General features: G+C 39.0%; 1 protein-coding gene across 3 annotated transcripts in view; it reads right to left on the reverse strand.

The window, feature by feature from the left end:
- Positions 1-25,485, reverse strand: part of Kat6a (lysine acetyltransferase 6A) — a 107,254-nt gene that overhangs the window by 10,265 nt on the left and 71,504 nt on the right. For 2 of the 3 annotated variants that reach the window (XM_045130511.1, XM_045130509.1), the window contains exons 10-16: positions 15,698-15,813; positions 10,688-10,829; positions 7,810-7,971; positions 6,045-6,138; positions 3,569-3,800; positions 2,334-2,547; positions 415-1,017 (exon numbers count right to left, since the gene is read on the reverse strand). In XM_045130511.1, the coding sequence (XP_044986446.1) occupies positions 415-1,017; positions 2,334-2,547; positions 3,569-3,800; positions 6,045-6,138; positions 7,810-7,971; positions 10,688-10,829; positions 15,698-15,813 (1,563 nt within the window). The remainder of the gene's footprint in view (positions 1-414; positions 1,018-2,333; positions 2,548-3,568; positions 3,801-6,044; positions 6,139-7,809; positions 7,972-10,687; positions 10,830-15,697; positions 15,814-25,485) is intronic. The other variant, XM_045130510.1, reaches the window with a different exon arrangement.

Below are 25,485 nucleotides of genomic sequence, written 5' to 3' on the forward strand. Positions count from 1 at the left end.
CATCTGGCTTTATGTGGGTCCTGGGGAATCAAACCTGGCTCCTTTGGCTTTGCAGGCAAATGCCTAACTGCTAAGCCATCCCTTCAGCCCCAGGACTTTTCTTTGAAACGGCCCTACATTGTTTCCAAGGCCCTACTTTGCATGAAAGTTTTCTGTCACTCATTGCTAGACTGGGGCTCATTTGGAGAACAAGAATTCTTTGGCTGTTTTGTGGCAATGTGGAAGTTCTGCCACAGTATAGTTGGTGCCCACTTATCAGCAGCTTCACTATGGCTATCATTACTTGCAGTCAGCTAATCTAAGCATAAAGTTTACAAAGTAACACCCCAGGAGTCTACCTGGCCTCTTTCAGAGCTGGGGAACAGAGCAGTGCAGTCAGGGCAACTGTAGGCACGAGACACAAAAATGCATTACCTTGCGCTTCAGTGTGGGCTTTGTGAGAACTGGAGGGGAGTCTGACCGGGGACTCTCTGGCTCTTCTTCCTCCTCACTGCTTTCACTGAAACCCCTGAGAACAGCCCTGTCCCCCTCACTATAGCAACGAGGCAGTCTATCATTTCCTTCTGGCAATCTGCACTTCAGGGTCTCAGGGCTTTTCTTTAGCTGTCCCCGCCATAGCTCAATGCCCTCACTTAATCTTCTTTTGGGAATGTCGGGCTTCCCGTCCAAGCTGGTCGGCACATGAGAGGTTGTCAAATGTTCTTCCCTTTCAGTGTACTGTTCTTGGGAGGGTTCTGACTTTTCCTCACATTCTCCATATTGTTCCTGAGGAGTTGATGATGTCTCATCCAAGAGCAGCTTGGAATCCTTATCACCAAAGCGTTCCTGGGTCTTCCGGTTCTTCCTTGCACAGCGTCCTCTCCTAGGTGGCTGGCTATTTGCAGGAAGACTATCCCCAGGAAGGGCCTGTTTGTTCGAACGGGTGGAACCAGCTGGAGGTGTAACTTCTGGTTTCTTTTCACTGTCCAAAGGATAGGGGTCTTGTTCTTTGCTCTCCTGAGACATGGCTTTTCTGGTCTGATTAAAAACATAAGACAATGCTAGTTAACTTTTCATTCTACTTAAGTTATATTTACCTAGTCTGTCTTTCAAAATAATTGAGATAAACAGAACTTAGGAAGAAAATGATTATTTAAGAGCTAGCATGAATGCTTCTTCCTTGGCAGGCAATTGCTTCAAATGTTCTAGATGCACTACTAATTTAACTAGAACAAGACAATGACGCGTTATTAGATCCCTGTTTTGCAACTGAGGGAACTGAAGCACAACCCGCCCCGACCAGGGCTCAGTGAAGAAGCCAGGGCATAGACCCCGGTCATCTCACTAGATTCTGTACTAAGCCCATTACAAAACTACCTTTGATCTTAGATTCAGTACTGGTGCTCTAAATGTTAAATGGGACTAAAAATTTCCAGAAATAAAAATTGGTAAAGCAGGGATAAAAAGGCAGACATTTGAGAAATATGAAAGAAAATATACAAATTTTGATTCTTTTTATTCTGAATATTTAATTCAAATTAAACTGTTCATATGACATGAGGTTTTTCCTTACATTTATCAAAAGACCTAAAGGCTGAAAGTATAAGTTAAAGAAAAGAAGTGGGGCTGGGGAGATGGCACAGTGGTGCAGGTGCCTCCTTGTGGGGATGGGCTGGGGAGACGACTCAGTCAGTAAGCACTTGCTATTCAACCAAGAACACTTTAATTCAGATCTCAGTTCTCAAATGTTGGACATGGTGATATGCACCTGTAATCCAGAACCATGTATGGGAAGTCAAGCGACTCTTTGGGGCTTGCTGGCTGGCTTGTCTATCAAATCAGTACACTACAGGTTCAGTGAGAGACCTGGTCTCAAAACTAGGTAGAAAGCAATAGACGAAGACTACTGACCTCTGGCCTCCTTGTGCAGTGACCCACACATATATGTGTACCAATATGTATGCACATGCATATACATGCAAAAAAAAGAAAGAAAAGCATACACAGGAAGATATGCATCACATGAAGAAAAATAGTGAAAACTATACAATATAGTCCATCAATAACATGTTTATTTTGTTTGGAGGACATCATAATACCTACTCAAATATTTATACAAGCCAAATATCTTCTGCCATAAAAACATAAACTAGCTGGGCATGGTGGTGCACACCTTTAATCCCAGCACTCGGGAGGCAGAGGTAGGAGGAATGCTGTGAGCTTGAGAGCAGCCTGGGACTACAGAGTGAGTTCCAGGTCAGTCCGGGCTACAGGAAGACCCTCCCTCAAAAACAACAACAAAAAACCCAAGAGACAAACAACAATTAAAAACAAATGCCATGAATTACTCATACCCTTACACTGCTCTCTAATTCTCTTTCCTGGCACTGCAGCTCTTCTTTCTCTCCATCATCAGCATCTTCTTCCTCCTCCTCTGAGACAACAGAGTTAGAGACGATGACTGGGGTCCAGCGCAAACACTCTGGATCCACATCCACAGGTCGCAAGTTCAACTGCAGTTTTGCCATGTGATCCTGGATAAGTTTTTCCCGGCGGATAATCACAAATCTACAACCAGAGAAAAGTTTATAGCAATCAACAATGTCTAAAATATGTAATTCTGAATATGTAGATACAGCCCATGAAAAACTCTAGAGATGACAATTAAGAATGCATCAAAAGTAGTGTGCTTGGAAGATGAAAAAAGGCCACAACACGAGACAACAAAGTGTTAGATGGACACCCTCCCCTACAGCAATGGCTTGTCCTTCAAGTCATTGTTAGTGATTTACCCTCCCACATGTGCAACTCTTCCTACTCTGCTGCTCTTTTTTCCTGGGCTCCATTTCTTTAGCTCAAGTACTTCCTTTCTTTGTAGCCTTTTATTGACCACTTGAGGCAAAGATGAACTCTGTCCTTCCTGTCACTATGTTTTTTACTAAAGCTTCTACCATTAAAAGAAACCTGAAATTCCTGCACAAATTTATTTTGTTTGTAGGACATCATAATACCTATTCAAATACTCATACAAACCAAATACCTTTTGCCATCAAAAACATAAACTAGCTGGGCATAGTGGCACATGCCTTTAATTCCAGGACTCAGTACCACTTACATGGACAATTAATCATGGGCACATTTTACCTAGTGAGATTGTTTTTAAAGTTGTTACTTCAACCAGGCATGGTGGCACACGCCTTTAATCCCAGCACTCAGGAGGCAGAGGTAGGAGGATCGCCAAGAGTTCGAGGCCACCTGAGACTACATAGTGAATTCCAGGTCAGCCTGAGCCAGAGTGAGACCCTACCTCGAAAAACCGAAGGAAAAAAAAAAAAAGGTGTTACTTCATATTGGGGGGAGGGAGCTCCCAATACTAGAAGATAAGAGATTTGGTGGCTCAGACCCAAAAGTTACAAAAAAGGATCAGAAAAATAGTTTAATCATCAGACCAAAGTATTATAGAACAGCAAATGTGAGTTGGCACCACCAAATATACCACTTAAATGAGTTACATCATTAATCTCGTTCCTGAGTCCAAAGTTTCCACCTATTTTCCTTTCTACAGTGTGCAGAGAGACATGACACTCACTGGTCACTACGCAAGTCCAGCATTCGCAGGCGGTGGAGAGTAGAAGTAATGTCTTGAGGGCAGATTCCAGTTAACTTGCTTAATTTCTTAATGCTGATTTGTTTGTCATTTTGATGATAAAGGCACTCCAATATTACACTTTTCCAATAAGCCATGTAGGAAAGACGACCTAGATCTGATAGTGGTTTCTCAGGAGACCCTGCTTGGCCTTCACGTTTTGACAATAAATAACCTGAAGAACCCAAATGCCAACATGTCAGAGACTCTTAGTAAGTCTGATTCCTCAAAATAACATTTTTACAACCAATTCAAGTATACAGGCAGTATAATAATTACAAAGCCAAATTTCTTCAAAAACTGGAAACCTGCAAAAACTTCTTTATAGAAATAGGAAGATTAATTTACACTTACACTGTTTACATTCAATATTGATCACCTTGTTGAAATAGGTTGTTATAAAGCAAAGCTTAAATAACAAGCTAACTACAAGAAAGGGGAGGGAACTACTGTGGAATGTTTTATTTATTTGGACCACTAGAGGACAACTACTATATGAGAACTGAGGAGGGCTAAAGAGTGCCTCAGTTATGTGAAATCCTAAGATTGTAGTTCCTTTGGTGAGAGAACAGATAACTGCAAACTTCATCCAAAACTCTCCTAACACTTGAGAGAGAGTCAGTCAGCATAGGTGTGTCACTGAGGGCATATGGTCATATTACTCTGGCCTCTGGTTTAGTATATGGCTTTCAAGAACTGGAAAAAGGGGGCTGGAGAGATGGCTTAGCGGTTAAGCGCTTGCCTGTGAAGCCTAAGGACCCTGGTTCGAGGCTCGGTTCCCCAGGTCCCACGTTAGCCAGATGCACAAGGGGGCGCATGCATCTGGAGTTCGTTTGCAGAGGCTGGAAGCCCTGGCATGCCCATTCTCTGTCTCTCCCTCTATCTGTCTTTCTCTCTGTGTCTGTTGCTCTCAAATAAATAAAAATAAATAAATAAATAAATAAATAAAGAAAGAAAGAAAGAAAGAAAGAAAGAAAGAAAGAAAGAAAGAACTGGAAAAAGGGAGCAACTTTTAGGAGAAAGGCACTGGAGATGGAGATGACAGAAAAGATGTAGCTTTTTGAATATTTAAAGTTAGTCTAAAAACGGTAATCTGGGAAAATATAATGCATTAGAAAAAGTTAAAACAAATGCTGTATCAATTATTTACACATCTCAAAAATATTAACCAACATTAAATTACTTCCCCTAACTCTGATTGTTTTACTTTTGGATAGGGTCTTGTTATGTAGCCTAGACTAGCATGGAACCTGGGGCTTAGCCTCTTTAATGATGAGATTATAGGTGTGTATCACCATGCCCAAGTTTTCCAAAGGGGGGGTACTTAGAAATATAGTAAAAAATGAAGTAAAAGAAGTATAAGAGGCCTTGAATGGAAAAGTTCTAGTTTGAGCCATTGCTTTTGCAAATATGCCTTTAAATATCATTCATAATAATACCTGGGGAAATTATTTCCTCAAATCACCATTTTATAATTGCAAACATACATTTTTAACTTTCTAGGCAAGACAGTCAATATATGAACAGAATACAAGCTCTATAATGTCCTCTTTAGAAACACCTGCTTGCTTTCACTTTTTAATAGATTAAACTGTTTCCTGCACTATTTCCTTTTTAGGGTATTTAAAGTTATGCTGCATTTTTTAAGCCACTAGACGCAATCCAATAATTGGGTAATGAAATAGGACAGGTACTGTACCTTATAAGCATTCATAAGCATTCATTTAAGTAGTTATACAGTATTTTCAGTATTGACATGAAAGTAGTATAACTGTACTAAGTTATACTGTAAATAAACAGTTAAACCTTCCTTAAAGGCATTTATTATAGATACTAAAAAATTGTATTCAAAATTAGTTTTTCCAAAAATTTTATGTTTATACAGCTGAGTATGGTAGTGCATGCCTTTAATCCCAACACTAGGAAGGCAAAGGTAGGAGGATTGCCATGAGTTTGTCAGAGTAAATTCCACGTCAACTTGGGGTACAGTGCTACCTTACCTTGAAGAGAAGGAAAAAAAAAAAAAAACCTATCTCATATACATGTTTAAATAAAAGAATAAATCAGGGTGTGGTGGCATACACGTTTAATCCCAACACTTGGAAAGTAGAGGTAGGAGGACTGCCGTGAGTTCAAGGACACTCTGAGACTACATAGTGAATTCCAGGTCAGCCTGAACTACAGCAAGACCCTACCTTGAAAAACAAACAATAAAATAAATAAATAAATAAATAAATAAATAAATAAATAAATAAATAAATAAAAAGAATAGAAGACTGTGGCTTTAAGTTTAAAAGGCCCATACAAGAAACTGACAAGAAATAATAGGAACTCAACACATCAGCTACAAATTTTTAAATATACACATCCAAAAAGTTCAAAGAAAGAGATAATAAAGGTATGTGAATACAATCCTTACTGAAATCGATGAGAAACCTGCCGTAGCCCTTACGTTGATATTGGGGAAGAATCATTATACAGGAGACATTGTATTTCTGTTGGCAGTGCTTTTCCTGGTAGAGAAAATTGAAGCCAAGTTATAGAACAAGAAGATGGCAAAACTGATTGGTAGTGATAATTATTAAGAAACAAACACTAGCAGCGTGAACCACAGTCCTGGGCCTTTGGGAATAGCAATGTACATCAAGAAAAAAAATACCACTGGGAGAAGATAGGACAATGTGAAGTCAGTGCCATTACCCACAAAGCAATCATCCCAGGAGAATAAAAGCACAATAACATGATGCCATCTAATACCACCTGCAACTCAAAACCAGAAATGTCAATGTCTAAGACCAGCAGAGGAATCTGAACCTCCATAATCTGCCAATGCCAGGTGAATACAGCATTGGGTGTGTGTGTGGGGGGGGGGGGTGTCAGCAACTATTTTGTTTCCTATTTCCTGCTCTAGTACCAAGCTAACCTTATATAAAATAATCTTGAGGGGCTGGAGGGATGGTGGTTAAGGTGCTTGCCAGCAAAGCTAAAGGACCCAGCTTCAAATCTCTAGTACCTATGTAAAGCCAGATGCACAAGGTGGCACATACATCTGGAGTTTGTTTACAGTGGCTAGAGGCCCTGGTGTGCCCATTCTCTCTGCTTTATTGTTCATAGAAAAATAAATATTTTAAAAGAAAAAAATCTTGAATGTGGAGTATAAATATTTTTAGGAGCCGGAGAGATAGCTCAATGGTTAAAGGTGCTTGCAAATACTGATGACCTGGGTTCAATTTCCCAGTACCCACATAAAATCAGATACACAAAGTGGCACATGTGTCTGAAGTTTGTTTGTAGTGGCAGGAGACCCTGGAGTGCCCATACTCTCTCTCAAATAAATAAATAAAAATATTTTTAAAAAGTTTTTAAAAAATATAGTGTACTATTTTATTTATTTGAGAGAGGCAGAGAGATAGCACATGCACATGCACACACCAGGGCTTTCAGCTCCTGCAAATGACCTACAGATGCATGCATCACCTTGTGCATCTGGCTTATGTGGGTCCTGGGGAATTGAACCTAGCTTCTTTGGCTTTGCAGATAAGCACCTTAACCACTAAGCAATCTCTCCAGCCCAATGTTTATATATTTTAATATATTAGCCAATTTATTTTTTTTGAAAGGCTGCAGTCAATCTATCTTGAATCATATCTAGCTAGTGAGGTAGTCCTTAAAGAACTCTTATAAAGCAAGTATTTTCCAATAGTCTGTTTTATATACATGGATTATAACCTTGAGCTTACTTCTGAATACAGCTTTTATGTTGACTAGAAACTATTTTCTCACTAAGGAAATAGACAATTAAAGAAGAGAACTTCAATAAAAATGATCTCTTACTCCTATTTTTATGCCTAAAAATTGAAGTAGAAAATATTTAAGCTAAGAATGAACTCAGGAAAGTAAGAATTGTGTTTATTTTACAGGTTCTATTATTACCATGGGACTAGAAGTAATTTTAAAACTTTACTCTTGAGAATTATCAGTAGGTTCTTTTTCCTAGGGGAATATAATCTGTTGAATGTTACTAGGCACCTTCTAACAAATGTAAGTTTTTGAATGTTCCTTCTATTTCCTTTCCTTTTCCAAAAGCTAAATGTTACAGAAGGTTCTGCCATTAGTTCTGCTGTCAGTCTCGAACTAGCGAAAACATCTATATGAATTCCAACATTCGAAAAGGACATACTTACTTTAGAAAAGTAGCCAACAAGATGGCAGCCCTTGACGTCATTCTGTGTCAGCACATAAAAAAGAAATGGCTCCACGTCATAATAGAGTGTTTTGTGGTCAAGAAACAACTTTGCCAAGAGACACAAATTTTGACAATAAATGGTACTCACATTCCCATCAACCTACAGGGTAAAAACCAACAAAACAAAGTGGTCAATAAAATGTCCTTTGGCTCTACAGTAATGAATCTACTTCAGCTTGCAGTAATGCTGGATAGCTCAAGTCTAGCCTAAGCTGTCAGGAATTGGAATACTCAGGAGCCTGAAAGCTATCTGTCCTTTAAAAAGGCAGTTTGATAGTACTTGTTTTTAGATGACGTACAAACCTGTATATCAAAAAAGCCAGGAAAAAAAAAAGAGAAAGAGGTGATAGCCTAAGTTTAAAATGGCATTTTTTACTTTTGCACAAAGGACAGTTATAGAAATATTATCCCAAGTATGGAGGCTCATGCCTTTAATCCCAGGATTCAGGAGTCAAGTAGGAGGACCACCATGAGTTCAATGCCAGCCTGGGCTACAAGAGTGAGTTTCAGGTCATTCTAGGATACAGTGAGATCCTACTTCAAAAAAACCCAAAAGAGCCACCAGGCAAAGCAGTACACACCACTAGTCCCAGCACTCAGAATGCAGAGGTAGGGGGATCAGTGAGTTTGAGGCCAGCCTGGGCTACAGTGAGACCCTACTTTGGGGGGAAAAAAGGGACTAGAGATATGATCAGTGGTTAAAGGCACTTGCTTGCTAGCTTGGCAACCTGGGTTCAATACTACAGTACCCACGTAAAACCCCGATGCACAAAGTGTCGCATTTGTTTGCAGTGTCAAAAGGCTCTGGTGTGCCTATTCTCATCCATCCTCCTTCACCTTTCCCTCCCTCCCCCTTTTTCCTTTCTCCTGGCAATTAAATAAAAAATAATAATAAAAACGCAGGGGCTGAAAGAGAGAACTCAGCAGTTAAAGGCACTTGTTTCCAAAGCCTGACTGCCCAGGTGTGAGTCCCATGTACCCATGTAAAGGCAGATGCACAAAGTGGCATATGTGTCTGGAGATTTTCGCAGTGGCAGGAGGCCCTGACATGCCCATATTATCTGTGTGTCTGCCTCACTTCTCTCTCTCTCTCAAATAAATATTAACCAGATAGTGCCCAAGGTAAACAGCTGGCAAGGGAGACAAGGTCAGGAAAACCACTGACTGGAGCTCCTGGAACTTTGGGGCTCTCTTTTATGAGAATACTGACGGACTCCCAAATGAGCTGCCAAGATACTGACATACTAACTGTATTCCTCAAAAACCTAACACCATAATTATTTCTTATGAAACACAGACCTATTAATAAATAAAGCTCAGAAAGTAATTTGCTGTTGGATATTATGAAACAATATTGTATAACATGGCCAAGTTCCCTGACTGCCAGGTAAAGACCTCCCTTCTACTTGATGAGCTAAATGGTAGAGGGAAAGACCAAGTGTGACACTGAGTGGATCCACACAATCTGAGATTTCATTACTGTATAGTGATTAACAGGTCTCCCCTATACTTAGTACTCAATACTTAGCACTTAAGCTACAGAGTCAAAGATAAAGAAATTAAAGACCATTTTGGTGGTGGTCTTGGTGGCAACACAGCATCACAGAATACACCTCATGCCATCATATTAAGATTTACTAATGCTAAAAAAAATTCTATTAAGATATATGTTTTTAATAACAGAAACCCCCTTTGTTGGGCTGGAGAGATGATTTAGTGGTTAAGACAATTGCCTGTGAAGCCTAAGGATCCAGGTTTGATTCCCCAGATCCATGTAAGCCAGATACACAAGGGTGGCATGGCCATGTGGTATCTGTTTGTAGTGGCCAGAGACGCTGGTATGCCCATTCTCTCTATCTGCCTCTCTCTCTCAAATAAATAAAATTAAAAACAAAAAAAGAAACTGGGGTTAGAAAGATGGCTTAGTGGTTAAGTGCTTGCCTGTGAAGCCTAAGGACCCTGGTTTGAGGACTGATTCTCCAATATCCACATAAGCCAGAGGCACAAGGTGGTGCATACATCTGGAGTTCGTTTGCAGCAGCTGGAGGCCCTGTTGCGCCCATTCTCTCTGCCCATCCCCCCTTCTCTCTCTCTCTCTCTCTGTCTCTCCCAAATAAATAAAAATAAAACAAAAATAATAATAATAAAAAGAAACTCCCTTTGTTGTTTCTTTAAGACACGGAGTATTGGTCTGTAGCCTAGGCTGTCCTAGAACTTACAGCAATCCTCTTGTCTCACTCTAAGTGCTGGGCTTATAGACACAAGCTACTACACTGGGCTTCAAAATCCTTTCTCAATGTCCTATTTCACATTCCTAAGATTTACTTTTATGAGATCTAACATATGCAAAACTGGTTGGTATTTCGTTACATGGAATTTACCTAAAAACTATAAGATATACTATGGTTGTTATCTGTGATTCAATATAATATAAAGTTATATATTTCTAAATGCTAGTGAGTTCAAGTTTGCAAACTTGGTACCATTTGGACAGACCTGACTCTGCTTCTTATAAAGTTGAATTACCTGATTCAGTACTAAGTCAACAACAGTAAAACATTTCCCAATGAATCAAGTAGCACAGTTAGATTAATATGCATGGAATTTATTTGTTTTATGAAAGAGGGTCTCACTCTAGCCCAGACTGACCTGGAATTCACTATGTATTCTTACGGTGGCCTCGAATTCACAGTGATCCTCCTACCTCTGCCTCCTGAGTACCCTGAGTAATGGGATGAAAGGCATGTGCCACCATGCCTGGCTTTGGAATTATTTTTGAAATAGTCAGAAAGTCAGGTACTAAACATCTACCTTACCTCAAAGACAGAAATATTATTCTTTCGGTAAATCTCATTGGCAGGAGGGTGGAACCAACCACATTTCTTCATGTGCTGCTGTAGAATAGTTCTACTTTTCATATATTTTAGACAGAACTCACAAAGATACAATTTAGGCAACCTGTAAATAATAATCAAAATAGGGTTTTATAGTTTCATGACTCTCTTTTTTTCTCTCTCTCATTATCCCCAGTATTAAAAAGCAGAAGAATATATAGTATTTCTCCTAGGTAGGGAAGGAAAAGGAGGTAATTTAGATAGCCGCAGGATACTCAATACAATACTCAGCTCAGTGCTTTTGCTTTTAGAATGAAACTGCCTAGTCTTTAAGCCTCTCAATCAGTAGACATGGAAAAAAAAAATCTCATGTTCAATAAGCAGAGCAGAGTTTACCTTAAGAACACACAAATAAATCATCATTTCGCTGGGCTATGGATTCTTTGTTGCTTTGTCACTAACATCTCAGTTTCAGGAAATACTTACCAGTCACTTAACCCAAATGTTTTAGGTCTCAGAGACATGAAAATAAAGTGCAATTTATACTAATGATCTATGCACAGAGTGATTTCACAATGTATGCATACTTTAAGACATTATGCTGTACATGAAAAACATAACTTTATCTGTCAATTTAAAAACACACATTCAACAAATGCTACTTCTCAGAAAATATTTTTAAAAAGAAAGTAGTTGATTTCACATGGTGAGGATATTTTTTCAAGTTTAACAGTAACTAAGTTGCTCAACTAAATTTTAGAAGAAATGAAATCTCTTGAGAAAATTAAAGCCAAGTCTTATCTGGCAAATTTTAAATTCATGGCATTACCATTAAATAAAAAGGAGCATTTTATTGACCAAAAAAAAAAAAAAAAAAAAACCCACTTTGCTCCATGGCAAATAAAAAATAAATGTAAGCAATATAATTTACTTTATTCTAATTCATTTCTTGCTATTTCAAATGTCCCTGATCATTACAACCAAGCCCACTGGGATGTCACTGTTGTTCTAAAGGGAATCACCTAAAAACACCACCTGGAAAAACAAAGCAGTTCTTTTCAAAGTAGAGATAGCAACCATTCTCTCACTGGAAAATACACAGAAAGAGCACCAGGCAATGAAACACAGTGGTGGGGATGACAGACTGCTAGCCCTGAGGAACTCGGCTCAGGGCTTTGGTGCTCTCCCTTATTCTGTTTGTGGCAAAGTCTCGCTGTGCAGCCCAAGCATGTGCTCTTCCTTCCAACAGCCTCATTCTGGGCCTTGGCTTTATTCAACCGTACTGCAATGTATGGCCTCCACATCTGAAGCTCATTCTACAAATGGCCAATATGCTGGAAGTCTAGCCTGTGAAATCAGGGTTGTGTTGCACCTACATGTCACTCCCTTAAGCATGAACATTTTTTGCAGGAGTTTTCATAGCACCTCTGCCTTCTGAACACTACCTAAGACAGTAGATTTTTAAGGAAATTTCAGCATTGCAATTATACCATAAAATATTTATCTTATATTTATTTGCAGAGAGAGATGAGAGAATGAGAATATGGGCACACTAGGACCTCCAGCCTCTTCAAACTCCAGATGCATGTTCCACTTTGTGCATCTGACTTTACGTGGGGACTAGGGAATCAAATCTGAGTTGTTAGGCTTTGCAGGCAAGTACGATTACTTAACCACTAAGCCACTTCTTTAGCCCCCACCAAATATTTCCTAAAGATTAAGGTACAGCCAAGGGTGGTGGCACACGCCTTTAATCCCAGCACTTGGGAGGCTGAGGTAGGAGGATCACTGTGAGTTCGAGGCCAGCCTAAGACTACATATTGAATTCCAGGTCAGCCTGGGCTAGAGTGAGACCCTACCCTGAAAAACAAAAAAATAAATTAAATAAACGTAAGGTACAAAGCCAAGGTACACATGCTATACAAGCTCAATGGTTAGAGGCTATGGCTATATGGTTAAGAGAGAAGGGAGCTTACATACCACTTCTGTCACTTATAAACTGTACAGTCCAGTACCAAGTTCAATAAATGGTAATTATACCTGCTATTATTTATGACTGTTATTTTTATACTCCTTTCATCCAACTCACTTCACTATTTAATAGCCAAAATTCTGTCTGGATTCTATCTGACTCTCCAGGAACCGGAATTATGTATAAATCCAATCTAGTTCTAGTCACAATCTCATCATCTAGGTATCAAATCAAAGTAGGAAGAGAATCTTGCTTTGTCAAGACCTCAAAATGACAATTTCTCCCGCCTTCAGCCCATCTATATTATACATTATTGCTTCACTGCTATCACTTCCTTTTGTTTTGCTGCCCTGTTTGTTTGAACCAGATACAGGCTTAGTTAATATATAAAGCACATGTAAATATTTGGGTATTATGAGATACTTCCTAACATATAATCCTACTTCCCATTGTTTTCATTTGCTCCAATCATCATGTTTTTATACTTTGGGATTTAGAACTTGTTTAAAAAGTGCTTTAAAATCTTAATAAATAATTTACTATAAAACCATAAAAAGGCATTACTAAAATTAAAAATATTTATTATTTTTACTCAACTCACATTTAAAGGAGTTGAGAAGTTAAATCACAAAACTTACTTTGGATAGAGATATGTAGTTTTAAAAAACTGTTTTGGGGTAGGAGGGCTGGAGAGACTGCTCAGCAGTGTACTTCTGGTGCAAACATGAGGGCCTGAGATTACCAGTTTGAATCTCCATAACCCACGTAAATAGCAGGGCATAGCTACACCTGTCTGTAACCCCAGTCCTGTGAAGAGTGGAGACTGGAGAATTTCTGGGCAAGCTCTGGAATTGTTAAGAGAATCAGAGGCAAAGAAAAACAGTGAAATGAGTGATGGAAGGGTCATTGGATGTTCTTTGGCCACTACAAGGGAGGGTAGAAGGTATTACACCAGCACATACATGTACATGTGTGTACACACACACACACACACACAGACAAACAAATTCAACTAAGAGAATGAATACAAGAATATGAGAAAAAAGCTATAATTACCAGACACTATTATATTATTTTTTAAATTAATTAATTTATGGTACTGGAGATTGAGTCCATGCTAGAGCCAAGTTCTCTACTGCTGAGCTGTATTCTCAGTGCTCCTTTTACTTTTCACAACAGGGTCTCACTAAATTGCTCAGAGTGGCCTTGAATTCACACTAGCCTAGGCAGGCTTTGAACTTGTGGTCTTCTTGCCTTAACCTCTCAAGGAGCTGGGATTACAGGCCACCATGCCTGACACATACTATTTGTAGAAAACTCAAAGAACTATAATGGATAAGATTGATAGGAAATATCTAAATTCTTACCTTAAGGAAGTTGTACATATTATGATTCTCATTATACTGTTTTTTGATATTTATTTTTTGTTGACAATATTTACCCCTTCATTGATAACCAAGCCCTTCACCACTGGTTCTAGTGACAATGTCATCAGAACAAAAAGCAACAATTTCAAAGAATCCTCTTAATGTCTTAAAAGGCAACAGTCCATGGGTGCATTCCCACCATCTCTTGAAAAGGTGAATGCTGAGGCTGGCTCTCTACTGCCATTCTTCCCGTGAGCGGGAAAGTACAGGTGCATGTGGTATTATTAATCTAGCTGCACCAAAATCTTGGAATAGTAGATAGCTTATGAAATAGCTTTCTTTCTCTATGCTGAGTGCTTCTGTGATGTGGGCAACTTCAAAAAGACTTCATTTAATAACAGCAACAGCAACTTATTTTAAACCTCATGAAGAAAATAACTGGCTTTTTTCTTCCTGACCGTGTAAGATCATCACTATCTAAAACCTCATCACAGAATGAGTTGCCAGAGTATCTGCATTTATGAATTATGGATTGCCTTCTTGTTACGTGTATACATACTTATACATACACATATAAGTGGATAATAAACATATAAAGTTTAATCATCTTTCAACAAATTCATCTTATTTGTTATTTAAGGATATATATTAATGCCTTAAAACTACCATAGTATACTGACCAGTTGGCTAACTGACCCTGCAGGAAGTAGCTGTCACATGCTGTGTTTCTGGGGACTTTGGGTTTGCTTCAGTTAGATCTTCACTAACAGCAAGGTCTACAATAGCATTCTTGCTCCTAGTTTTCTTCTGCTGCTATAGACTTTGAAACCATATAAGCAAATTACACAGAAAAAAATAAATAAAAAGATGCTGCCTTTCAGAGGAAGTAAATTTTAACAACTACATTATCCTATTCTCAGTTTCTTAGAAATTCCTCATGTTACAGTGCCCTACGCATTGTAGACACTAAATGTTATAAATAATTATGCTAATATTTTGGGACCCTAAGTAAAAAGTTATATGAGAATACTCTGAACATGTGCTTAACCTGAAAAATGCTAAAATTTATTATTCCTTACCAGACCTAAATGGGAAACTAGGGCATAAGTTCACACACATGGTACAATATTGTTGAACTTTTAAAAATCTCTTTGAATGTCAACCCTAAGTAATCTACATGCTTTACTCATCTGCTGTCCACAATAACCTTGTGAGGCAAGTACAATTACCATCCCTGTTTTACAGAGGAGAAAACTAAGGCACAGAGTAGGCAACTTCTAAAGTTCCACCACTTAATTATAACAATTTAGATCAACTGATATGCAAGTGAAACTTTTTTATGATTATAGTTGTATGTAAGTCCTACTATTTCTTTTTTGGGGAAAAAAAGGTCAGTGTAAAGAACAAATTTGAAGTATGTCTCTCATTCTGACCATGTGCAATGCTTCTAGTTTTTAACAGCTTTTGGATGGGGTACACAGGGGAAAGTCTAAAGCCAAATGGAATGAAGTGGGTGCCAAAGCAAGCTTCTGTCACCGAAGCTCCTATCTTCCTCAGATGCTAACAGATGAATGGGCTGAAACACCATCAAATACCTCTAGTTCTGGAGTCCTATGAGACTAAAACAGAAAGCAAAGGGCTCTCAAAACATACCTTGAGTATTCTTGAGGGTATGGGGAGGAGTACCAGGTGTGAATTTCATACTTCCCAAACTCAATGATAGAGGGACAGCGGACTTGTGGGTCAGGGGGGCCAGTCACTCCAACTTTCTGTGCAGTCAAGAAATATATTACACAAGTTAGCTAAATTAAATACACTGCATAACAATAAAAAGCTTGTTGAATCTAAATGTTGTCTTCTCAGAATTCCATAGGAGTACAAGAGCAGTAAGGAACAAGCTAACAAATTTCAAAGTAAATTATATAATTCTTTAAATACAGCACCCAAATAAAGAATAAAAATGCTAATAAATCCTTTAGAACCAACTGCACTTGCTCTTTTTAATAACACTAAGAATATCTCTACACTTACTCCCTTAATTATTTAATTATTAAAAGAAATTGCTGATTTAAAGGGCAGATTAGAGGCAGGTATTGTGGTGCACGCTTTTAATCCCAGCACTTGGAAGGTAGAAGCAGGAGCATTACTGTGAGCATGAGGCCACCCTGAGACTACATAGTGAATTCCAGGTCAGCCTGGGCTAGAGAGACCCTTCCTCAAAAATCCAATATAAATAAATAAAATAATAAAAAATAAAGGGCATATTTTTGCATCCTTGACTCAGCTGACAACAATGAAAACAATCATATAAGACGTTCAGGGAAGAACATTTTTCTGATTTGGAAGAGTAAATATTTAGGAACAACATACAAAATGACAAAGCATGTCTCAAGAAAGTCTTCATAGTAAAACCCAAATTTTCTTCATTAATAGTTCTGTACAGATTTGACTGAACACAAAATTGTTTTTACACAGACTATTACTTTTTTCTGACTTCTGTTTACAAATAATAATGTCAGTGTTTCCCCTCTCACTCCTACAATAAACTGAACAATTGCTACATACAAGAAGAGTGGTGCTGAAACCTTTATGACCTATTTGTCTTCGCTGTCAGTATATCAAACACAAGCCCTGACAAAGACAACAAAGGCCAAGTTTGAAAACATTTAATTTAAAGACAATCTGGTTGTTCTGACATAACCTAGCAACAGATCCATGCATATATACTGTGTGTTCATCATGGATGTTTTATAAATATTAACTGATAAAAGAAATAGATACAATTTACTCTGATTAAATGTGTTCGTAATTTCATCAAAAGAACAACACAAATTATTCTACAACATAAGCTTGAAAAAATACTAAGCAAGTTAAAGTCCCCTGTTGAGTCCACAGACACGCATACAAAACTAAAGACTTACTCACTGGTTTGACAGAAATCCATTAATAAAAAAGAAACTCTTAATCACAACTCATGTGAGAACCCTGCCTTCTTCCTAACTATTGCCTTTCATAAAAGGCCAAGGGACTCATCTCAGGTTTCACGCAGGAATAAAGCCAAGTGAGACTTCAAGCTCTCCCTGAGAAACCTTAAAACAAAAGATAACCATCTTCTACTAGTTAGATAAATTATGCTGTAACAGTGAGTCAGACGGTTCCTCCAATGTAAAAAATTACAGAAAAATTCACCAAAGTTAAAACAATTTCTTTCACTCCTCAAAAACTAAAATAGAACTTTGTGAAAGGGCTGTTCTTGAAACTGCATTCCAGAATCAAGTATTCTCATTCACAAAGTATAATCTGTTCACCTATCTTTGCAGTTCCAAATAATATCAGTAGTACAGGAAAATATCAGAACTCAAGTCTACCTTTTTGAGGCCTGGATCAAAGAGGTACAGAAGCTACAGTGTATACCTGCTGGAGCGCCGCCTGCCACAGGCGGGCCTTCCCGTCTGCTGCCCAGTGCTCTTCCAGGTGGATGCCAGATGTGAACATGGACGTGGAGATCCAGTTCCAATATAATTGTTTGCACATCACCACAGCTTACAATCAATACAGAGCCAGACCTGCAGCTCCCCTCTGCCCACACCTACCTTCCCCTCTCCCTGTGCAACGTTCTGGCACATGCGCATGAGCACATGTGTACTCTACCAACCTCAACTCCCCTGTGCTATGCTGCCTCTGGAGCCCAGGCGTTTCCCACTCACAGCGGTTTATAGCCAGCAAGGGGTTCTACACAGTGAGGAAGTGACTATGCATACGGACACTTGCTCACTCAGACCCTGCCTGACCAAATGCCACTCTGAATTACAAGGTCACCTTTGGGAGGCGGTTAAAAACCTTAGGCAAAATGCTTATCCATTAAAACTGCAACCTTCCAAGCAGCGGGTATCTAATATATTCCAAGAATCAGACAAGATTTAAGTAAATGGATTTATTGAATACATGGCAAAAAGCTTCCTATTCCATGCTCTAATCTATAGTGGCTGTTCTTCAATGACCCCACCTCTGGATCTGGCACAAACACTCAAGTTATAATTTATATAGCTGCTAACCCTTCTCCTTTCCCCATCTCTCCACTCAGCTCCCTGTGGATCTACCTTACTTTCCCCTAAGGATGGGTTTGGGAGACGTCCTGAGTTGAGAGTAGACAGTGGGAATGGCCCCTGTCAATACAAAACAGAAATATAGGGAGAAAAAATATCTTTCTGGTATTCAAACATTTTCCCACAGAAAGATCATAGTAATTCCATTCATTAGAGATTAAAAGTGACCTAATTAAAGATGTATATAAGAATGAATTCACATGCTCCAAGTTGTAGAGAACATGACAGAAGGAAGATATGGAAAAGGATTCACAGAGCAGGTACTGTGCCAGACCCCAAGTCTTCCATGTTATCTTATTTAAACCCTACCATCCTTCTCTAAAGCAGGGACAACATTCCCACATTACACATGAGAGATCCTTGCTCAGAGAGGAAAGAGGCAGAACATGGGGTAGGAATAGTACAAGAGAAGCCTAAAGACTCTCAAGGACAGAGTTACAAGAAAGTATAAAAAGTTAGCCTTAGTGCACAAGCACATATTCCTTTCTGATAAAATCAGACTTCATACATTTTTAAAAATTAGAACCTAAAATGGGTTTGGTGACACAGGTCTGTAACCGCAGAGCCTGGAGGTGGAGTCAGGAGGATCAGAGTAGAAGCTGCACAGAAAGTACCGGACCAGCCTGGGCTACATGAGACAAAACAAAACCAATGCTCAAAAATCAGAACATATGTTTCCCAAAGAGGTGAAGTTACATTCTATAACCTCTTATCCAAAGCCTTTAGAGTAAAATGTTTTAGAACTATGAATTTTGCTGAATTTAGAAAAGTATTATAGCACATAAACATATTCTAAATTAATGCCAAGTGGGATTTGGGGCAGCACTCCATCATCAGACACATCAGTGTTTCTTTAGCAAAATGTATGACTATTCACATTAAGAAGGATAAGTAAAGAAAAAAATCAGTTTTATATTGTTTAAATTATATTTTTCCAAAAGAATGTAAGTATTTTGTATTTTGAATGTTTAAGTAATTCATTTTGTAAAATGAGTTACAATGTTTTTATTCATTCTTCAAAGAAGATATATAGATGGATTTAAGAACATGAAAATATGCTTGTCATAACTCACTGGGGAAATATAAACCAAGTCACAATAAAATACTGCTTCACACTTATCAGGATAGTTACTATTCCTAAAACTCAAACACTAAGAAAAAACAAGTACTATTTAGAATATGGATAATTAGATCCCTTGGCCCAGGGCTGGTGGGAACATAAAATGCCTTAGAAAGAACATGGCAATTTTTCACATCATATACACAGAATTACCACATGACCCTGCAATTAGTTCAGGGATAAACTCCTAAGAACTGAAAGCAGGTTCTTAAACAGATACTTGTGTGTACACCAATGATCACAGCAGCATATTTACAACAGACAGAAAGTAAAAGAGCCCCAAATGCCCATTAATAGGTGAATGGATAAACAAAATGTGATATAACAATGGAATCTCTGTCTGACAAAGGACAGTACACATATGACAAAACATGGATAATCCTTAGAGATATCATGTTAAGTGAACAAAGACAATCATTCTGTAAGTCCCCCTCATGTAAAGTGCCCAGGGTGGTCAAACTAATAAACAGAGACTGCTAAGGTGGTGGTTGGAGAGTTGTTCCTAGATATAGAATTTCACTTTACAAGACAGATGAACTAGTACCAGATATCAGTGGTGTTAATAGGAACATAGCAATGTAAATATATGTATCCCCTTTGAACTATACCTAAAAATGGTTAAAATGAAGATATTCTAATTACTTCAATTTGCTCATTACAACCACGTATATGTATCACACTGAACATCAAAAATAAGTTTGTAAACAGGCGTGGTGGCACATGCCTTTAGTCCCAGCACTCAGGAGGCAGAGGTAGGAGGATCGCCATGAGTTTGAGGCCACCCTGAGACTACATAGTGAATTCCAGGTCAGCCTGAGCCAGAGTGAGACCCTACCTAGAAAAAAAAAAAGTTATCTGGGGAGATGGCTCAACTGGTAAAGTGCCTGCCTTGTAAGTTTGAAAACTTGAATTAGATCCCCAGTATCTATGTACAATGCTGACTATAAGCATGATGATGATGATGTGTATTTGCAATTGTTGCACTGCAGAGGTGGAGAAAAGAGTGTGCCTTGAGCTCACTAACTAGCTCCAGCTCAGAGACACCTTGTCTCAAAAAGAGGTGGGTAGCATTCCTAAGGACAACCCCTGAGTCTGTCCTCTGGCCTCCACATGCATACATATGCATACACACACAGCCACATACTTTCAAAAATATGAAAAAGGAAGTAGGGCCTGGTGGCACACATCTGTAATCTAGTATTTGGGAGGCTGAGGCAGGAGGATTGCAAGTTCACGACCAGTCCAGGACTCACAGCCAGACTGTCTCAAAATAAGTAAGTTTAAATTTAGTAATAAAAAGTAAATGTATGTATTTTTTATTTTGGGGGAGGGAGAATTGGCATGCCAGGGCCTCAGCCACTGTAATCAAACTCCAGATGCTTGCACCACCTAGTGGGCATGTGCAACCTTGTGCTTGCCTCACCTCTTGTGCATCTGGCTTATGTGGGGCCTGGAGAGTCCAACATGGGTCCTTAGGCTTTGCAGACAAGTGCCTTAACTGCTAAGCCATTTCTCCAGCCTAAATACATGTATTTTAAAATTAAGAGTACCACTTCCTCCAAGCTCATGAGATAATACATAATTGAGATAAAATTCTACAACAAAAACCTATGGTCTAATTTTTGCTTTCAGATACAGGATCAAGTAAACTGTATCCCTTAAAAAAATTCAAAACCAATTAATGGTTTTTTGAGAAGAAAGTTGTTAAACATTCCCAACTATTTCCTTATTTAGACAGTGTTTCACACCAAGTTTAGTTATTAGAGTAATCATTATGAACAAACAATGGGTTTTCTTTTTTGACTGAGTTTCCTATTGGACTATAAGGTCTACAATAACAGAATAGCTCCTAGAAATGGCAGTTTCTAAGGCATAATAGGCATGCAATAAATGATAAGCTGTTAGTTGAATACTACTTTTCATTTCCCTTTCACTGGTATTGACACAAGACTGCCAAAGAGCTCACGGTAAAAAGCTTTATGTATCTGGATAGTCCTGCAGTTACTGTAAGGAGCTGGGATCAAATCCAGGGTTTTGTACATGCCAGGCAAGCATTCTACTAAGTAACACCCAAGAAAAAAATCAGTATTTTTAAGACTCTAATCTTACTGAAATCCTCTTGATGGCTTCCTTTTACAGTCAGATTTAAAACCCCAACACTAAACATAGGCCCTGTTATCAACCCAGCTTAGTAGGTGTGACTGATTCATCATACTCTAGTCAACTAGTCCCAGGTCCTCCATTTCATCTGGTTAGCTCACAGCTTAGGACATGTCCTTGGGAAGCCACTGGCTACACTCTTCTCGCCTTCTGACTCTGTATCAATCTTTTAGCTCTCTCTGTAATTGTTTCAAGTCTTCCTTTCCCACATATCCTCTGAACTCAGGTCCCAGCAATCAATCTAGAACAGGAAGCCCGCTATAACCTCTCAATGCATTCTTTTTAAAAAATATTTTTATTTTTGTGGACTGTGGGGTAAGGAGACAGAATGGCACACCAGGACCTCTAGCAAATGAACTCCAAATGCATGCACTACCATGTCCATCTGGCTTACATGGATTCTGGGGAATCAAACCTGGGTCTTTAGGCTTTGAAGATAAGGACTTTAACAACTAAACCATTTCTCCAGCCCTGCATTCTTACTTTCTTTCCACTGCTATTAGCTTGTATTTACAGCTTATTTTCAAATTTATGATTATTTACTATCTGTGTAACTTAGAGAACAAAGGCTTCATGAGTCTATGCATTTATCTATACTGCCAGTACCACTCAGTTACATGAATTCTAAATGAATAAATTTCATGGAGAAAATCACTATTGCCCAAATTTTTGTGCATTCCTAATTTAAATCATGACTCAGACTTCCAATATCTAGCTGTTTGTATCCTTCATGCAAGAAACATGCATGGGCCATTAATAAAATGTTAGGTATGATAGTTCATCTTTTTGTTGTTGTTGTTTTTGGTTTTCTGAGGTAGTGTCTTGCTCCAGCCCAGACTGACCTGGAATTCACTATGTAGTCTCAGGGTGGCCTTGAACTCATGGTAATCCTCCTATCTCTGCCTCCCAACTACCAGGATTAAAGTTGTATGCTACCACTCCCGGCTAGAATTTTAGTGTGTGTGTGTGTGTGTGTGTGTGTGTGTGTGTTAGTTAATCTTGATTGTCAACTTGGTGTGATTTGGAATCACCTAAGATATACCTTTGGGCATTTCTGCAGGGAAATTCCAGACAAGGTTAACACAGAGGGGTAGATTTGCCCTCAGAGTGAATGGTACCCTCCAACAGGTGGCCCAGATCTGAAGAGGCCTGAGGAGAAAAGCAGTGTTGCCTGCACGCCTTGCTTCACCCTGACCATGGTCTCATCTATGGTGTGATGTTGACAGTGCAGTGGCTACTGCTGCTGGCTGCTATCCTCCACTGACACCAGACACCACCTTCTTGGGACTTTGAAGGTTGACCGAAGGCCAGTGTCCAGGAATCTCTCCAGGACTTCAATGTCAGACTGGGCCAGCTGAGGCATACAGCTTACTGAACTTAGCAGCTACCAGATTTTCTGCCTCTCCAGCATACAAATGGTCATTTTGGATTATATACCTCTATCATGTAAGCAACCCTCTTAAATGCCCTTTTATAATACACTTATGTGGTAGCTTGAATATACAATGTCCCCAATTAGCTCACATGATTAAATGCTTGATCCCCAGCTGATAGTGGTATTTGGGAAAGGTGTGGAACCTTTAGGAGGTGAAGTCTTGCTGAAGAAAGTAGGTTACTGAGAATGGCCTTGAGGTATTATCACCTGGGCTCATGTGCTTTCATTTTTCTGCTTTCTGACTGCTATAAGCAGCTTCATGCTCAGACCTGGCATGCCTTCCTGCCATGATGAAACTTCCCCTTGAAACTATAAGACAAAATAAACCTTTCTTTCCATAAGCTGCTTCTGGTCAGGTATTTTGTTCCTACAATGAGATATCATCTTCATCCTCTAGTTCCTGTATACTCTTATGCCTACTTCCCTCTTTGACTGGTCTCCATCCTTGCGCTGCATGTTCCAGTCACAGACTCTTCTCAGACACAGCAAACACAAGCTCCAGGTATCTGACATCCCTGCTTCCACAGCACTGCAATTACAAGTTTTTGCCAATATACCTAGCATTTTTACAGGAGTACTGGGCATTGAACTAGGAGCCTCATACTTGCAAGGTAAGTACTTTACCAAATGAGCAATTTCCCCAGACCTTTACTTGGACTTTTAAAGATTTTTTAAAAAATATTTTATTTATTTATTTATTTATTTATTTGAGAGAGAGAGAGGGGGGGGAGGGAGGGAATGGGCGGGTCAGGTGCTCTAGCCACTGCAAAGGAACTCCAGACACATGCACCATCTTGTGCATCTGGTTTTATGTGGGTGCTGGGGAATGGAACCTGAGTCCTTTGGCACTGCCAGCAAGTACCTTAACTGCTAAGCCATCTCTCCAGCCCTTTACCTGTGGAATGCTTACTAGCCAGCTACTCTAACCTAACTGATGAGATACCCCGTCTCAAAGGAGAAAGATGGCATTCCTGAGGAGACAACACTCAAGGTTGTCCTCTGGCCTCCACATACACACATGCACCCCCACACGCATACCTGCACACACACGTGCCCACACACAATACTAAGCAATAAATAAAAAGACACTGGAGATTTTCTGGGCAGAGGAGTGGCACGATCTAACTTAAGTTTCAAAATAATTCCTCTGGCCCCTGTGTAAAGAATTTAATTATAGATAGAAAATATCAATTTTATAAAGAAACATGGTAAATACCACCTTAACCAAGAGATCAAAATTATGACCTGTGGGGCTGGAGAGAAGGTTCAGAGTATAAAATGCTTGCCATACAAGTATGAGAATAATAGTCAGGATCACCAACACTTATATAAATGCCAGGTGGGTAAGGGATTACATCCCAGAACCTGAGAGATGGAAACAGGATCATCAGGGCAAGGAGGCTAGCTAGACTAGCTGAATTGGCGAGTCCTGTGTTCAAGTGACAGACCTTGGTTCAGAAAATAAACCGGAGAGTGATCAAGGAAGACAACGAACTTCAACTTCTGACCCTGACATACATGTGCACACATGTACATACATATGTGCATAGATAAGTGAACACACACATGCATGTACATCAAACATGTCTAAACATGCAAAAAGTATGACCTACAATAGGACAGAGATATAAAACATGTTATGGTACACTGAAGAGAACACAACTTCAGTGGCGCTTTAAAATCACAATGAAAAAAACTCAATGTGATAGCCTATGAAATGCCTTTAAAACTGGCATGGTCATGAAAGACTATGGAACTGATTTGATTAGACAGGGATTAAAGAAATATTGGATTTAGGCATGGAGGCTCATCCCATCATTCGGGAGGCAGAAGTAGGAAAATTGCTGTGAATTCAAGGCCAGAATAGGACTACAGAGTGAGTTTCAGGTCAGCCTGGGCTACAGTGAGACCCTACCTTGAAAAACAAAACAAAAAGAAAAAAGAAAAAGGGAGGGAGGGAGGAAGAGAGGGAAGGAGGGGAAAAGTAAATAAAACACAAGATCCTTGACTGGATAGTAAATTAGAAAAAAATTCTTTTCCTCCTTTACTATAAACAGTATGAGTGGTACAAGTAGTGCAATTTTAATGTTTTTAGACAACAATACTTTGTGCTAAGTTTCTAACTTGGTGACTGGACCATGCTCATGTATGAGAATGTCACTATTTCTAGGAAATGCACATAAATAATTAGTGATACAGGGGTATTAGTATACCATGTCTACAACTTATCCGAGATTTAAAAAATTTATCTCACTCATACATACACAAGCAACCCTAACTAGACTCAGTGGGACACACACACATAAAGGAATCAAAGTTGAATGAGACAAGTTGGGAACAAGGAGTGGGAGACAAGAGAAGGGAGTGGATCAAAATATACTGTATACATGTACAAAAACTGTCAATAAATAAACTTAAAAAATACAAAGCTAGCTTTGGCTTTCAACAAAAAGTTCTTTCAATCACAAAGAAAGTTACTCACCACTTTGAATTCCCCCTGAACTCATATTTCTATTACAGTACTTACAGTATCTTGTTTTACTTACTAGTAAGAAAGGAAAATAAGCCTTGGGCTACAGAGATGGCTAAGTGGTTAAGGCATTTTCCTGCAAAGCCTAAT

The sequence above is a fragment of the Jaculus jaculus genome, chromosome 12 (assembly GCF_020740685.1).
Source record: "Jaculus jaculus isolate mJacJac1 chromosome 12, mJacJac1.mat.Y.cur, whole genome shotgun sequence".
Taxonomy (NCBI): domain Eukaryota; kingdom Metazoa; phylum Chordata; class Mammalia; order Rodentia; family Dipodidae; genus Jaculus; species Jaculus jaculus.